Consider the following 17,703-nt stretch of genomic DNA (forward strand, 5'->3'; position numbering starts at 1 on the left):
ATGCACGAGAAGAAATAGGAGAAAGACTATTTGTGAAAAGCCATGTGGCGAACTCTGTGCTGTATCTAGAATCAAACATAGCAGATTTAGCGTCGATATTTCCGCTGCCAACAATACAAACATTTTCTTAGAGCATATGAACATGTTCCCGGGACAAGTTACTCGGTGTTTGTTGCACAACCGGCACTATTTTGTTTCTTTATTCTATGTGGCCAAGATACAAACTTCCCCAGGTCGTATTTACGCAGTCTTTTTAGCAAAAATAAGCGTTAACCTACGATCACTTCAGTGCGTCACTTCAATAAGAACATGTAATACTTGTAAGTTTGATAATGTTTTTCCGAAGAATGCTAAATTCATAGCCAAACAGACACTAGTCGGACTCTTCAATAAGTATCTGGAAGATCTTCCCTCATAGAATGTAGTGTCCACGGACGCCTCACAGAAAGATGAGAAATTGGCCATAGGCATTTCCTCTGAAGCACTATCATGGAGCTTTGCTATCCGTCTTCCGGATTATACTCCAATTTATGTGGCCGAATTCATAGTCATGTGCTTGGCCGTATACAATATTCCGAACAACGTGCGTGCCATATTATTGCTCGCAGGCTGTCTGTCAGTTTTTATGTCGCTAGAAAGCACAAATAATTCACGACTGCGCCGGTCGCTACACGATTTTCATTCAACCTCATGGTAAAGAAATTCGGTTTTTGTGGATACCTGCACATTGTGAACTAGCACTTAATGGGATTGCGGACAGCTTGGCAAAGGCATCGCTTGGTCAGTCAGTAGGCTTCTTTATACCTATCCTCACTCTTATGGTGGTGACAAGATTCCGAAGACGACGACAAGTCATATATGTAGAAAAAAACGAACCCCTCCTTGCTGCACCGGATAACGGGCATTTAGCGTTCCCTGGGAATGTTTGGTAGTGTCCCTCTCGGCAATGAGGAGTTTCGATCACACTATTAGGATGTCTAATACTAAACAAATAATTATATAATAACATGGTTCTGAAAGAAAGGTTTACTTAGAGAATCCCCTATTGCCTATGGGCATTCCTGTTTCGGTGATAACATTTTATCTTTTGGTGCAAGTGCCCTCGATCGAGCCCGAAAGGAAGTGCGTCAGATTGTGCACGACCACGCCATTGCTACAGGGGATTCTCTTGTCAAACACCTTTTCTTCATTATTAACAATGAATCGCATTATTTTCATAATCTAGCATCTTCCTGAAAATTGGCATGACTATTTTTCAAGAAAAAAATAAACCACTGTTATTTAAATATAAGTATAGTACTGATCAATTAGTAAATATGAAGCAAGAACTTCATATTATGTTTCCATTGTGATCCATGGCTATTGCTCCCTTCGTGGGTATGTGCCATAAGATGAAGGAAGAAGTAAAGGCTTGGCTTGTTTCATCTATCATTCTCCAAGAATTTTATTCATCTATGCCCCCAACATTTACGCCTCATCCGTTTAGCATGGGTACCAAGACGTATGGGACTCACTTTAAACGAGTCAGCAGAAACACTAGCGACGGCATCTCTTAAAGGCCCAGTACTGGGGATCTTAAATCCTTCGGCATACACCACGGCTACAAGATTTAAAAAAACTGTGTTCAAGAAGAACATGCCGAAGCATGTGTATTAATAACACCGATTATCAGCACCTTAGATTCTCTTGGCACAACAGATGGTGTTCAACAAGAAAATTTGAAGTTTCATTCACCAGAATGCGTTGCCGAATAGCAATGCTTAATTATTATTCCCACGGGTCTGGTTCGGAACCTTCCCGTCAATGTTTTTATTGCAACGAACTTGAAACTATGGAGCAATTCTTTATAGAGCCTCGTAGGCTCGACGTGCACAGAAAACGACTTCTAAAAGGTCCCCTTCGCCAACGTGGATTTGTCCTTAAGCTCCCTGTGATACTGTCTCTTGGGGTGATGGCACTAGGACACTGCAATAGGAACGTATGTGATGCCATATTTCATTTTGTAAGTGAAACAAAGAGACTGCCATGTTACTTTTATCGCTTTACTTTCCTCAATATTAGGAAAAAATATTAAGTTCAAATTTTAAAATATTATAGCCTGAAAATTGATATTAACGATTATTATTCGTTTCTTATAATTGTTAAAGTGCAAAATTCTGTTTAAGTAATCTTCCCTTGTTATCTACTGCCGCCAGATTCATGGCCGATCCCTCGTAGTGGGTTGAGTCATATCCGTAGCCACCTAACCAAACAAAACCGAAACGCATGGTTTGAGCAATTAACCTATAGTCGAAAGTCTAAAGCAAAACGAAAGACAGGGGTCTGAGCCCAACCTAAAGCTACAAAGCACTTATTTCCATTTCATTTTATTTTCCTAAAAAAATTAATAGCAGTTTCTCCACCGCCCGATTCATGGTCGATCCCTCAAAGTGGGTTGCGCCATTTCACTGAGGAAGAAGTTAGGAGCCCTAAGTGCAAGGCCCGCCCGCAGTTGCTTGAGTGAGTGTGTGTGTGTGTGTGTGTGTGTGTGTGTGCGTGCGTGCGTGCGTGCGTGCGTGCGTGTGTGCGTGCGTGCGTGCGTGTGTGTGTGTGTGTGTGTGCGTGTGCGTGTGCGTGTGCGTGTGTGTGTGTGTGTGTGTGTGTGTGTGTGTGTGTGTGTGTGTGTGTGTGTGTGTGTGTGTGTGTGTGTGTGTGAGAGAGATAGAGAGGGAGAGAAATAGAAATAGAGTGGTCAAAGCATGTAAACTTGCGTTAGGAATGGGCCGCATGCTTTCGGAGCCACCGTACGTTTGATCAAAACTGTAGCCCAGTCGGGGGAACAGGGGTTTCTCTGGAACATTCCTTGCCCTAAAGCTCTACAACCGTTGAGATGAACAGCCTTCGTTAGAGAGACTTCCAAGTGCTACAAAAGTCCCGCCCCAGAGCTCGGCAACGTCTTTCGCTGCTCGAGCCCTGACTTCAAAAACGCTGGGAAAGGCTGCATGCTGACTGCAACCAACTCGGTCCTTCAGTGCTCACTGTCAAGGGAAGGCGAACGAATTGCTCACCCTACTTCTCACGCCACAACCGATGCGTCCACAAGCGCGTTCAGGTTTTCTCCGCTTTCCCAAGGCGGGCCGGCAGCTCCGAGCCGCGTTCCACTCCTGCGATGGGCGCCGGATACGATCTTGCTTTACTAAAACCTTCCCCAAGTTGCTCGAGATTGTCCGTAATGAGCGTCCAGAAATACGACTCCATGTTACTGAAAAGTTTCACGCTCCTAACTTTTACTGTTGTCCTATAGCGATCGTTCGCAAAGCTTCGCTGAAAGGATTAAGACGACTACAATATAGCAACAGGCGGCCGCGATCTGACCATATTCTTTTCGGAGTAGGCGCGATACGAATGACGAAATAGACGCGTCGTCGTTAAATCGTCGTTCGCGAACGCACGGTGAGTCCCAGACTCGGATATGTGCCCTTCGTGGTGCCCTTCTGCGCCCTTGGTCCGCGACCGCGACGCTGCCAGGGAAAACTGCTCCCCGGCGGCAGAACGACGACTCCTCGAGCTGCCTTGTCATCGGTTGCGATGGGGGGGAGGGGGGGAACCCTGGCCTCCTTCCTTCCCGTTCGCCGCACCTCTCTGGGTAGGGTTCACCTCTAGGGCACGTGGCGCGGCGCCCTCGTACTGTGTTAGCTGCGCCACTGCCGCCACCGAACCCTACATCCATGCGAGCAGGGGACACACGGACCACCCTTTATTCCGCCATGGTCGGGCCCCTTTCCCTCGCCGCGGTGGCGGTGTTCATTTCTCTTCCTTCTCGCAGCCTCGAGGAGGAAGAGGAGGGTGCCCTTCTTTCTTTCGCCTTCATCCGTCGTGGTGGTGGCCCCCTTGGCGCGCTCTCTTGGTTACTACTACTTCCTTTCCCGTCGGTTCATGGTGCGACACGGTCTCGACCCCGCCTCGCTGCCTTCTTCCGAGTTTCGCAGAAGCGACAGCGATGCGGCATGAAGACCCCCCCCCCCCCCCCGTTCTCTTCGCGCTCTGCTTTTGAAGAGACACCCAGACCCCGTGGTTCGTTGGCCGGGGTCACGGACGTCTTCTCGGGGATCACGGAGGAAAAACAAAATCCAAAAGGAAGCCAGGGTCGCTGAGGGCATCTTATACTCTGTGCTGGTGTCAAACAATTCGAAACTGGAGTCTTCCTGAAACAGAGCTACAGTGAGCCAGTGAGCAGCGGCCTCTCCTCGGATGTGGAGAAAGCGGCGCTGGTGCATGTATGTCGAACGTATACTGTACAGCGCACTCTGAGCAAGCTGTCAAACGCCAGACACTGACCCAGAACGTGCTTCAGACAGAACGTCTACCTGCACGATGTGTTTTGAGAGGCTCACGCTCTCGAGGGTCCACCGTGCATTTAATCAGCCCCGAAATGCAACATTTTCGCGAATCAGGCGTGTTTTATCATTGCTGTTTCTTCTCGAAATCCCAGTGACCAATTCCATGTGATAGGGTAGCTCAGCGCGACTCAATGCAAGCAAAGTCATAAAATTGTGGCGTGCAGTGAAGTGGCCCTGGCGCGCCTCCAGTTAGTTTGTGCGTCACCTGGCAACCGTGAGCGAAACGAGCGCAAACAGGCGTCCTCGCGCTACTACAACGGAAGGCTCATCCGAAAATTTAACGGCGAGCTTTACGCCCATGCCATAGCTCTCTTCACGTAGCCTTGATTACAGCCCCGTATCCCTGTCATACATAAATAAACCATCGATCTTAGCACATAGGTGTAAGTCGGTTCTGAAGTATAAGTTCGAATTAATTCCAGTGTGAATGGTACAAAATTATTGATAACACCTCTCAGTCGTTGATACGGGCTTTTATATATATAGCCGGCGACAACTTAAGAATGCAGTGACTTAATGTATCGCTGTCCCACTGAAAGAGAGTTTGCATAGGTGCGCCAGCCAATTACGCTCACTCAATATCGTGACGCCAGGCGCCTTCTGTTTTCCTGCTTGTTTAAGACGGCTTACTTCACCGTACAGGTCTGTTATTGTGTCACCTGTGTGCGAAACCTGAACCTGTTAGCAAGTTTTATGGGTGAGTCACGATATCAGTGTTCAGCCAATGTACTACTTTAGCTAGAAATAATGAGCTTTTCTTTTCCAATTAGCGTTGTATTTACATTATCAGAACAACATCACTTACGCTGTGATTATGCACTCCAGACGGCACGGCCTCTTTCAGAGGTGAAGTCGTGGCAAGCGCTGGCTTCATCGCTCTCGGGCACCGTATTTCGGTCACCGGAGGCGCGGATGCCAGGTGCATTGTGGTTTTATGGGTGGAGCTTGTACTGAACTCTTAGGCTGTCACCGAGTATAGCGCATTTCCACTTGTTCTTGTTCGAATTTATGCCTAAGTATGTGCTACTTATAGTCTCATGAACGCATCTACGCACCCAGTTCAGCAGCAAAGACAGACTGTAATCGTCGGGTGCAAGCCACGTTTCTTAAGTTATTTGCACAAATGAGGCCGCCTAGAACAGACTTCTCCGTTAAACGAATCTGTCAATGATATGCTTTGTTGACGAAAGAAATGCTGTGTGTATGTACTAAAGTGCTGCTCAGGTAACTACAGATTATTCACTCGGGCACAATATGGTCATTTGGACCAGTGAAGGAATTGGAAGCATATGAAGAGGTGAGGAAGCGAAAGGGGGGAAAGAAATTTTGCCACAGTTGGAGCTCCATTTAGCAATGCAGAATTTGCTAAAATTTTCGAATAAACCGATACTACTTTTTAAAACAATTTCTCTCTCTAATAGCATATACAGCCAAATGATTGCACTACCTAACGACATAATTTAATTTCACAGGGCGTCACCTGATTTAGGTTCAGCTGTACGCGTTTCTCTCGTTTGCTAGTTCCGGAGTTGTCATTCCTTACACGGGAACTTGCTTTTATCCCATATATTACCCACGCCGCAACACGGGCTGTCTACTGCGCAAGTAAATTTTAATAGAGCTAAGCCATCGCTAAACACTTACACGAAAATTTTCCCTACATGCCTCGACGCTGAACAAATACCTGGTATACGCCAGTTCTTATCGCCGATTTATGCTCCCCTCGTTGCCTGACATTCTTATCTTTCTTTTTTATGTGTGGGAATTTTCACGTGGTATTGACCTTCAGTGCCAAAAGCAGCGCTAACCGTCCATACTAACACGTGCTGCCGATAGAACAGCCGGAACAAAAGAACTGGGAAGGGCTGCTTTCAGGATCGTCGCACGCGGGCCGGCTGCAGCCATGGGAAGAGCGTGAGCGCCTGGAACAGCTCCAAGAGTCGAGACTCAAGGCGCAACACTCACGCGGTATATGCACTGCACAGCAGCAAAAAGCGAACGCGCGCTCCCATGCTATTCATTCAAGGCGTTTACGCCATCACAAAAAGAAAGAGAAACGCCGCACCGCGCTGTTAGCGCAGGGGGGCTAACGCGTTGCGTAATGGGCACGCGGGAGACCTGCGCGCTTGTCTTGACGAGTGCTATTTTGCTGCTGCTCGCTCCTTCTCCTCACTCGGCACTTAATTGGGCGTTAGCTCACTTTCTACCCTTTCCTTCTTTTCGTTATCTTTAGAATCACCGATCATGCCATATTCTTAGAATGTATAACAGTTACGCTGTTAAACGGCAGCGTCTGGGCAACCATCTCCCTCAGTTGGCGTTCGTCAGTGAAATCGGCGACGCCTTCAGACCTCCTTAGAAGATACAGAACCGGGCGTGAGCTTTATAAATAGTGTACTCGTGTAGCTTCGCGCCATCTGTATTCCCCTTGCTTTCATTTTCTTTTCAATACGCCCGGCCGATACCGACCCCAAACATTGAATCCCATATTTCTAAAACTGCCCAATTATGATTTATGCAAAAGTTGGGGGGGGGGAGGTGGGGGGGGCGCTTTTAAATTTTGTTAATTGTGTGTGCATAATGCGCTGCATCCACTGATAATTCTTTAAGTAGGGATTCTAAATGAATTTAAGGCTCAGGCAACACTGGGCAAGGTCTTTACTTGCCACTGCTGGTCCCTGCTGGAACGCCTTCTATATACATTACCGTAATTCGGTATACGTGTTTATGAACTGTCACATAGGCTAATAGAAAAATATGTACAAGAATTCTAAAACACTGGAGCTTTGCTTGCGGTATACAAAGAGGGGGAAAGGAAGGGGGACTGTAGTGTTTGTGGACCTACAGTTTCATGCAAATCTAACAAGAAAGTAGTCTCAATAAGCACGGTTTGAGTTAAAAAAGCAACTAACTACTTAAGTACTGCACTGTGCACAGACATTTGCATAAGCAATATATCACAAACTCCGTCAAAGGCAATATACAATTGAGCTATGATATCCTGTGCTTTGGCACTTTGTCATCATGCTGCTATATACTGATACCAAGCCGGACAAACCTGTAGATGTTCTTTCTTTTCAAGCATCACAACTCGTTAACTAGCGTTTGCGGTGCTTATAGACAAGAAAAGAAGATTAAGATATTTCTCATTTTTCCAATCAAAACCTTGTGGACTTTCTTTAATAGCTAACCAAGCTCATGCTTGGCATAATTCTCGTGGTAACAAACCAGGCTAACAACCTGGGATCAATTTTCTTTTTTTCATTGACAGGCAAGGATTTCAAATGGCTGTATCCAAACTTAGCTGTCCTTCCTCTCATTCTTGTAGCGCTCCAAGGGATCTCCCAGGTCATCGGCGTCTTCTGCCGTACGCACGCGAAGCAGCTTAGTTGTGGGGCTTGCTAACTCGTCGTTGCCATTAATTTGCAGGTCGGTGTGGAATGCACACCACTGTATAGTGTCGAGACACTGGTATCCCAGCATAATGCAGGATGTAGAAGTGTTAAGTGAGGTAAAGAGCAGTGATCATAGGTTAGTGAGGTCTAGGATGTCCGTCAATATGAAGAGAGAAAGAAAGAAATTAGTCAAGAAGGAACAGGACAACCTAGACGCAGTAAGAATAAAAGCAGACCAACTCAGGCTGCTGCTCGCAAACAACTATGCAGCTTTAGAACAGAGAGACGAAGATCACATAGAGGTAATAAATGAAACCACAATTAGGCTGATTTCAGAAGCAGCAATTGAAGTGTGAGGTAAGGCATAAAGGCAACCAGTAGGTAAGCTCTGCCAAGTAGCAAAGTACCTAATAAAGAAACGACAAAGCATGAAAGAGATCAGATAGAATTCCCGCAACTGTCAAAATTGATCAACAAGGAGAAAGTAAGGAATATTCCAAATTATACCGTAAGAAATACTGAGGAAGAAGTAAAAATTGTACGCAGCATGAAATTAGGGAGAAGAAAACTTGGCGTAGGACAAGGCAAAGTGTATGCCCTGTAAGATAAGCAGGGTAATATAATCACCAATTTCGAAGATATAGTAAAAGCAGCGGAATGATTCTATACTGACCTGTACAGTACCCAGAGCAGCCACGCTACCTTCATTCGAAGTAGCAATGAACGGGATACAGAAGTTCCTTGTATAACTAGCGATGAAGTTAGAAGAGCCTTGCAAAACATGACCGGGGGAAAAGCGGCAGGAGAAGATGGAATAACAGCCGATTTAATCAAAGATGGAGGAGATATCATGCGTGAGAAGCTTGCGGCCCTTATACGCAATGTCTCACGACTTCAAGTGCACCATAGAACTGGAAAGAATGAAAACGTTAAACTGACCCACGAGAAGGGAGACGTTAAAGAATTGAAGAATTACAGGCCCATCAGCTTGCTTTCAGTATTATACAAAATATTCACCAAGATAAATTCCGATACAATCATGGCAACACTTGACTTCAATCAACCAAGAGAACAGGCTGGCTTCAGGAAGGGATATTCTACAACGGATCACATACATGTCATCAATCAGGTAATCAAGAAATATGCAGAGTTCAATTAACCTCTCTCTATGCCTTTCATAGATTATGAAAAGGCATTTGATTCAGTAGAGATAACAGCAGTCATGGAGGCATTACGGTATCAAGGAGTACAGGAGGCATACGTGATTATCTTGGGAAATATCTACAAAGTTTCCGCAGCTGCTTTGATTCTCCACAATAAAAGTAGAAAGTTACCTATCAAGAAAGTGGTCAGACAAGGAGACACAATCTCTCCAATGCTATTTACTGCATGCTTGGAAGGAGTATTCAAGCTGTTGAACAGGGAAATCTCAGGATCAACAGCGAATATTTCAGCAACCTTCGGTTTGCAGATGACATTGTCCTGTTCAGCAACACTGGGGACGAATTACAACATATGATTGAGGACCTTGACGGAGAAGGTGTAAGAGTGGGTTTGAAGATTAATATGCAGAACCCAATAATGCTCAATAGCCTGGCAAAGGAACAAGAGTTCAGAATCGCCAGTCAGTCGCTACAGTCTGAAAATGAGTACATTTATCTAGGTCAATTACTCACAGAGGACCCTGATCATGATAAGGAAATTTACAGAAGAATAAATTTAGGTTGGAGTGCATACGGCAGGCATTGCCAGATCCAAACTGGGAGCTTACCATTATCATTAAAAAGAAGGTGCACAGTGACTGCATTCTACCGGTGCTAACACACGAGGCACAAACTTGGAGGCGAACAAAGAAGCTCGAGAACAAGTTAAGGACCGCGCAAAGAGCGATGGAACGAAGAATGTCAGTCGTAACGTTCAGAGAAAGAAAGAGAGTGGTGTGGATCAAAAAGCGAACGGGGGTAGCCGATATTCTAATCGACATTAAGAGAAAAAATTGGAGCCGGGCAGGCCATGTAATGCGTAGGATGGATAACCGGTGGACCATTATAGTTACAGAACTGGTGCTAAGAGAAGGGAAGCACAGTCGAGGGCGACAGAAAACTAGATTGGGTGATGAAATTAGGAAATTTTCAGGCGCAAATTGGAATCAGTTGGCACAGGACACGGGTAATTGGAAATCGCAGCGAGAGGCCTTCGTGCTGCAGTGGACATAAATATAGCCTGATGATGATGATGTTTGTGTAATATATACACTCGTTGGTACTGTGCTCCCTGACGAAGAGAGTTCCACGCACGAAACTGTCCACAAGTTAAACCGTAACTCTTCGACAACGATTCAATGTGCCTTCACTTTGTTTCCACTACAAGCTGACCTATTGATCCCCTCTTTGCGTCATGTACAGGCTGGCCCAGCTAATTTTAGCCAAGCTGTTCAACGAAAAAAATAGGACTGAATAAAACGCTGTTTAAGATACAAAAACGCATATAAGACCTACAGTATGGGTCGTCAGATGTCTGACGACCGAAAACCGTAGGTCTTAAAATCGTGTCTGGCACCGTGTTTTTCTCTCTTTTTTGTTTTTTTCGTCGAAGGGCTTGACTAAAGTTATCTGGGACACACTACATACATAAACATAACTTAAAAATTGACTTTGGTGGACAGCACGTGGACAACTCCTTGAGCGAATTCCTCTGAGTGGCTGGCATTACTTCCCAATCCCATGAATTCGAAAGGCATATTTTACTAATTAACAAAATGTCGATAATTACCTTCTTTATCTAATCATGTTATGGCGAATACTGCAGTCTCCAAATTGAAGGAGGTGAGTTCGCAAGGCGTATACATTTAGAAGAAATTCCGATCCAGGCATTAGTTCTGAGATATGTTTTAGACGATATGCAAAAGCTACAAGTGCACTTCTCCGCACACCATGTTTGACCTAACCAAGATGGCGTACCTCGGGCCTAGAATTGTTCTCATAAATGCTTGTATCAGCCTCACCAGAGCTACCAGAGGAAACGCGGCCATCTTGTTTAAGGGATGTTGGTTGGGTGGGAAAACCTGCTAACGGAAATCTGAAATCATTTGTCTTTCAGTTGAATTTGTTCTGCACTGCTTAGAAGGCGCTTTGGTAAGAAAGTACAACAACAGTGAATTTTATTCCGCGTTTGACCGCGCTCACTTCAGAACTGGTGCTAGTTTTGAATTTCGTTTATTCGTTTCAAGTGGAAGTGCCTTGAGAACTCATGGGCTTCACTTCATAAATTGCCTATGTGGCCTAAAATTATCCGTTGAAGAAAAGTGAAATGCTACAAGCTAATTAGCAAATTATGTAATTAAATTTATCGTGCAAGTACACATGCATATATATATATATATATATATATATATATATATATATATATATATATATATATATATATATATATATATATATACACGAAGGGAAGGGGGAATGCGCTGAACCAACAGAGCGCCAGAGACACCGCGAGTGAACTCCCAACCGCCGCCGTTTTCGGCGGCGCCCACTTTTCTCTGCGAACCAGTCCCGAGTGGCAGCGTCGCTCAGCAGCTCGAAGGGAGGGCCAGGAACGACACAGGTACGCAGAAAAAACAGGCAGCCCAAAGGAGCGGCAACTAATTAAGCGCGCTGACGGCATGGGTGACGCGCAGAAGCAATGTTAGCCTCAACCGGCTGACACAAAAAGAAATGCAATGGGCGAAAGGTGGAGGGATGTCAAGGGGGGTAGAAGAGAAAGAACGGGCGCCTCTTTGTAAACGATAGAGGCTCCGTCAACGGCCTAGCCCCCGTCCAACGGTTAAAATTCCAGCCACCCTGGGCGCTAGTGCATTTAAATGACCGAGGAAGCCGCGCGAGGAAGGAGGGCGATGGAAGGGAGAAGGAGGAAAAAAAAAGAAAGGCAAACCGCGAAACGGAAAGGACATAAAAAATTTAAAAAAGACCGCGAATATGTCAAACGGAAAAAGCTCGCGTCGGCTCAGAGTGGAACGATGCTCCTCATTCAGACGACGCCAGAAACGGAAGATGGACCCGAAAACGGCCAAGTAGACAAGCAATGAAAAAAAAAAAAAAAAGGCGGGGCCTCCTCCTCGCCTCGACGCCGAATGCGGAGAGCGCGTCGGTGAGGTTCCCAAGAGCAGAGAACGGACCTTCGTGGGAAAGCGGCAGCGGAGACGGGCGCGGAGAGAAAGCGAGGAGGCAAGCTTTCCCTCTCGTGACGTCTTCAAGGTCACACGCAAATCGACGCCTCCTCTCCACGCGCGGCGCTGCGCGCGCGATGGCCTGCTTTTGTTTCGCCTGCCGCTGAGTGTCGGCGGTCGCCGTGTCGCACTGTCGCCGTGCTCGAGCCGTGGGAACACGAAAAACGCAACGGCTGAGCTAGCGAAATTGCAAGCGCGAACTCGCTGCAGCATGTAAACGAAGAACAAGAAAAACCGCTCGATAATTAAGGAGCGATCCGTGTAGACAACTCGGCTCGTCGCTTCGCGGGACAAATGCGGAGAATAGAGACATGCAGGCCCGTCACGCTAGCAACGCATGTTGTTTCTGTTTCTGCACTAGCGGAGATGCGCGTAGAGAACATGCGCTCCGTCGTCCAGTCGCACTTAGATAAGTGCTCAATAATTTTTGAACGTTGCTGGAATCATCGCCGAGGTTAAGTGCATCGCTCACAGCGCTCGTGTGCTGCTTGTCGGTCATCTGCGCACAGTTCTAGTGACCCCGGCCGAGACACGGCCGCGGTGCATGTTGTATACATGTGAGAGGGTCGCAACAGTGGCTCCGCGGCAGTTACTAGTAATGCCCGTCACTGCTGTCCTGTGCGCCCAGCGATGGCATTTTTATGCTGATGCGACCGTCCCAAACAGCGATCTCCGGAAGCGTTCGCACCGCGTGCGCGACCACTGTTCAGTGTGCCGGCGCAGGGCGGCGCTACTGACGCGTTTCGCTTGGCTGACAAAGCGACTCGCCGCTGAGCGCACGCAACCGGGACTGCGAGTAGCGGGGCAGACGACGGCGCAGACGACGCTCACACTTAGTCCGGCCCAGTGAATCCTATGGCCTCGAGAGACCGTATGACTGCGGTGACGGAGCGGACTGGGCTGCGTGCGAGTACAGGAGCCGCCCATAACCCCTTTTGTGACTTTTTTTCATCTACCTTAGCGGGATGTGATGTCTTATTTTACGGTACCGGCGATGGGCTAAACTGAAACTGTCGAATCGATAAATGCCCGGAGGAGAAAGCTCCAGATCAGTTACAGGCAATAAGACTGTCACCAGCTACTTCAGCCCCCCTTCCTCTGTTTATTTAATTATTTTTATTGTAATTACCTCCTACCTGTAGAAGAAACCAGGTAACTGGAAGCAACGTGTGCTACAAAGTCTAACATGTGTCTTTATTTCTTTTTTTCCTTTCAAGAAAGCTCGCACAATGCTCATGAGAAGCAAAAAAAAAAACACGCCGCTAACGAAACGGCCGTTGCCGAATGCGCAAGTGTCGGGTTGGGGCTGCAGCCGTCACTAGCCGAGAGAAATTCCCACGGAGCCCCTGAATTCCCACGGTTAAGCTCCGCCGCAGTGCAAACGGTTGCAGTGCGCTGAAGTTACGCGAGATGGCGCTGGCGGTTAAAAAGAAAATAGAGAAAGGAGTTACAAGCCAATGAGGGCGCAATGTAACGTGCCCGAAGGCCTTTCCCGGTCGCTTATTGGCTGCGCACGTAGCGCGGGAAAGCGCCGCGCGCCGCCTGGCGCCGACGCGCCGCTTCCAAAAGAGAGGGTGCCCTGGCGCGGCACTTAATGGCATCGGGCGAGCGGTTGGCGCCGGTCACAGACTCTAGTGCCCCCATCTAGTCTCCGCGGTCGGGTCCGCTTGTGTGCGTGTTGTGGTGTGTGCGCGCGTGTGTGAGCCATGTCGCAGACGGAGATTATGTCCCAGGAGGTCTTCCAGCGTGCCGTCAAGAAGGGCGACGCCAGCGAGCTGAAGCGGCTGCTGCAGCGCTGGGAGGGCGGTTCGCTCAACGTCAACCTCTACGACCACGAGGGCCAGACGGCGCTTCACAAGAGCGTCATGGAGGGCAACCTCGAACTCGTCAAGCTGCTCGTCAAGTTCGGCGCCGACACACGGCTGGCCAACAGGGACGGCTGGTCGGCGATTCACATCGCCGCCTACGGTGGACACCAGGACATTGCGCTCTATCTCATCTCCAACAGTGGACCCCGTCGGTAGCGTGTGGTCGCCTCCCTGCTGGGACAGTGTGCGCGATGCTCCTGCGCCGGACCAATCAAATCTCAGGAACAGACTCCCGACGACGCCCGTCTTTTCTCAGCCCGCCGCTGTGCTCGCGCCGTGCGCAAGACCCGGACTCGGCGCCGACAAGGTACCAACCACACCGAACCAAAGCATGCCACGATGACCCACCTCACCATCATGGCACGTTTTGCAGAGCAAAAGCCGCTCTCTTATGGCAGCCTGTACATACGCGAACGTTTTTTTTTTTTCTGTATGGCTACATTTCCAAAAGCTGTAGCGAACAAGTTCCTCCTTTGTATTGACTAGTAATGCCGCTATAGTTATGTCGCAGAATATTGTTGCTTTGTTATTCTTTTTTTATTATTATTATTATTTCCACGAGACAATCCTGGTCGCGGGGCCGCTGTAGGCGCAGACCAGGCGTGCGCGCGACCGCCTCCTCTCCGCTCCAGACCTGTCTAATCTCATTCCCAGCATTGCGATGCTATCGGCGGATCTCCCGTAGGCCCTCCCTTGCTCGTATTTCGCTCCTCTCGCAGCGCCCGGTCCATTGTAAGCGGTGCTGGCTGCGAAGCGAAAACCGGACCAGACCGGACCGCGCGCGCCGCTCTCCTCCTCCTCCGAGAGACGCGCGCGCTGCACGGAGCACTGCTCACCTCAGGGTCACCTTTCGCATCCCGTAAGGTGTCGCGCCTCGCTTGGCTGCTCGCGCGGCGAGGGCTCCCCGTCGGCGCCTTCACCAACAGCAGCCTTTTGTCACTCCCGCATAATTCTCCAAGTTTTGGCATCCTGCTCGGTGTGAATCCATGCTCGTTTAAGAAATGTGATCGCCGGGAGCATTTTCAAAGTTATCGTACGCTTTTGTAAAAGTTTGCCAGACCACTGGTGGTCCATTGCGCGTTCGGTGAAATTGGTGGGTCCCTGCCGTAGCTCGATAATGTGATGGACGGATACATCTTGAGCCGTGAGCAATGCCCACAGGACGCTTCCAGCAAGCCTGTTTTGCTCTCCAGTAACTCATGGTTTGCTGGCTGCAGCTGTGGGTGCGCGTAATGGCAGCTCTCTGTTCGGGACAAACTAAGAGCTGTCTTTCCCAGTGCTTATTAGGGCATATTTGGTTGGTATGGTATCATAATAACGCCGTAACCACCTGTAGCCCCCATGCCTACGAGCCCCTCAACCTAAACTTGTTAAAATATTTTTGGTATGTAGTCAAGAGTTTGCTTTGCAATTATGTCATTTTACGTCCAGTAATCAAGAATACAACAACCTATGCTGTTCCTTTAGAGCGATTCTTCGCATCTACTACCCGTAGTCATTTGAGTCTCTTAAGACGCTGCCAAAAACATCATGGTTGCCGTTAACTTGCGGTTCTCTCACCGCATGAACCCTTGTTGGCCTGTCATTTGCAGGTCTCGTTTACTTTTTCTTGGCTTTTTTTTTTCTGATTTTCCATGCTGTCTGTCTACTCATTCCAGGGCTGGTCTTCTCGGTACTCGTCGCGCTCAGTAAACAAGTCGTTTTCTGAGCGAGCCGAGTTCTGTCTTTCGTCTTTCGTCCTGTTTCGACTGTGCTCTCGCGCTACGGAAACCGTACAGGTGTTCCTTGAGCTGCTGCACACGCACATTGGAGCGGCTCTCGTCACAAAGAAAAAGAGAGAAAGAAAATGAGCGATGATCCGCCTAATTTTGTCTTGTAGGGAATGTCGGGAAGGGCTCGCATGATGGGGGACACCGTGGAGAGAGTGCGCGCAAGTGGACTCGCCACCAGCCTGTTCTTCTTTTCTTTTTTTCCCCCCTTCGCTCCTGGCTTTCACATTGCTCGCTGCAACCATTCGGTGTAGTGACGCACTGGACACCAGCGCGGGTCGCGCGACGCTTCGGGCCTTCGCAGCTCGCCTTCCACACTGGGCGGTTGCTGTGCGGGGGGTGCCAGCGAAGAAAGGAGCGGCGCGTTTTCCGCAGCGATGGGAGCGTGTGGCCCCGTATACCACCACCGCCAGGCTTTTCTACAACTCTGCAGAGCGCGAACACGACCGAGCCCATGCCGATAATTCCCTCACTTTTATTTTCTTTCTTTCTTTTTTTTACGCCCGCCCGTGTCTTTTATTATTATCCTCCCTTCTGGCCGTGTGCGCGGCGGGAAAACCATTTGGCGCGTCATTAGCGAGCGCCCACACGACTCCGGGACCGGCCGGCGCTCGTTTTCTCTTCTTTCTCACGGCCTCTCTCGAAACCGCGCCGATGTCCTCGTTCCGAAGGAAATGCGCGCCGCCGCTGTCTGTGCATGTGGCAGGCGCGCGAGCGTTGTGTGTGTCTCTCTCGCTCGAGCGATTTCCTTCCCCGTACTTTTCTTCGTGCAATCCATCGGCGCTCGGAAGACTTTAATGCGAAATGGCAGTCGGCCAGTGCCTTGACGGGCTGTTCCGCGCGCTCACCGGGGCCTGCCCTTCCTTCCTATTCCACCACTCCTGCCGCCAAGGACGCCGGTGCTATTCGCGTGCACAATGGGTCGTGGCCGCTACTCGAACGCATGTCGCCGCTGCCAGGAACTGGGTCCTCAATAGCGGTGCGCTTGCGCTCGGGTGCGGCCGGGATCGCGGGCACGAGGCTCGACCCGCGCAGTGTCTCACTTTCGCGAGGGTGAGCTCACAGAGTGGAGCGGTCGGGCACACGCTCGGTGTCTGGACCAGTGGTGTAGCCGAGGGGCGGGACCATGTGGGGCCGGAAATGATGAGACCGACACTGTGCGCGGCCACGTTTTTCTTCTCCAATCTTTCACGGCCCTCCCACCCAAAGAAACGAAATGTATACCTCATCCTCACCCCGCCCCAGACTCTTCGCTTTGTAAACGAAGAATAATGTTCGTGGCTACACCACTGGCCTCGTTGCTCTGTGTAACCACTGTGGTCGGCGCGGCCGGCGGGGAAAAAAAAGAAAAGAGAAATTAAACCGAGTCAGGCCAGCAAGGAAATGATGTCCACAAGTTCCTTCCGTGGTATTCTTGATCACGGTGAGCGACGTGTCGGCTTTCGGCAGTGAGCTCGGTACTCCCACTGGGAACAAGCTTCCTTGGAAAGTTGTGTCGCGTGAAAATATGGACCATGGGCTGTCACATCGACAATGTCTCTATGCTTTTTTGTCTGTACTTCGGGGAGAATCGCCTGTGTACGTTGGTTTCAACAAAGAAGGAAACGTACACACCCCTTTCTGTTCACATTGAATATTGTCTGTGCAAGCTGTAAAGAAAAAAAATACGAGTATGTGCTCATGTTGCCCAGTAGTTTTTTTTTCTTTTTTCATGACTCCCAGGCAATGTCACATTTCTGTACAGCCTTATCCTTTATTTTGTCCACGCTAAACGTGGGGTGTATGTATGTGTGTACAAATAGAATGAATGACTGAGCGACACGTTGTTTGATTAAAATGTTTATTGTTTGCTAAAACCGTCTATCTCGTTTCGTGCTCGCGTCCTGTCTCCAGCCTCTTCTTTTTTGGGAAAAGAGAGGCGTCCAAAAGGAGCCTGCAGATGCGCCTGCTGCGAGACGCCTCATCTTTTCCTCCTTCCGTCGGCGACTTTTTTTTCCTTCCTGTTCCCAGAACGGATAAGGACTGTGATACGCGCCTTGTTCATGAGATTTAACGGAGCAGATGAAT

At 48.6% G+C, this 17,703-nt stretch overlaps 1 protein-coding gene across 1 annotated transcript; it reads left to right on the forward strand.

Annotated features, from left to right (window-relative positions):
- Positions 1 to 13,582: 13,582 nt before the first annotated feature.
- Positions 13,583 to 17,492, forward strand: LOC142577075 (notch-regulated ankyrin repeat-containing protein-like). Its single transcript, XM_075687071.1, has one exon. It carries the CDS (start codon positions 13,706 to 13,708, stop codon positions 14,021 to 14,023), a length of 318 nt encoding a protein of 105 aa, XP_075543186.1. The 5' UTR covers positions 13,583 to 13,705; the 3' UTR covers positions 14,024 to 17,492.
- The last annotated feature ends 211 nt before the right edge of the window (positions 17,493 to 17,703 follow it).

Source organism: Dermacentor variabilis, chromosome 1 (assembly GCF_050947875.1).
Source record: "Dermacentor variabilis isolate Ectoservices chromosome 1, ASM5094787v1, whole genome shotgun sequence".
In the NCBI taxonomy this organism is placed as follows: domain Eukaryota; kingdom Metazoa; phylum Arthropoda; class Arachnida; order Ixodida; family Ixodidae; genus Dermacentor; species Dermacentor variabilis.

Coding starts and splice junctions, on each gene's coding strand:
- LOC142577075 (XM_075687071.1), top strand. CDS start 13,706: ATGTCGCAGACGGAGATTATGTCCCAGGAGGTCTTCCAGCGTGCCGTC.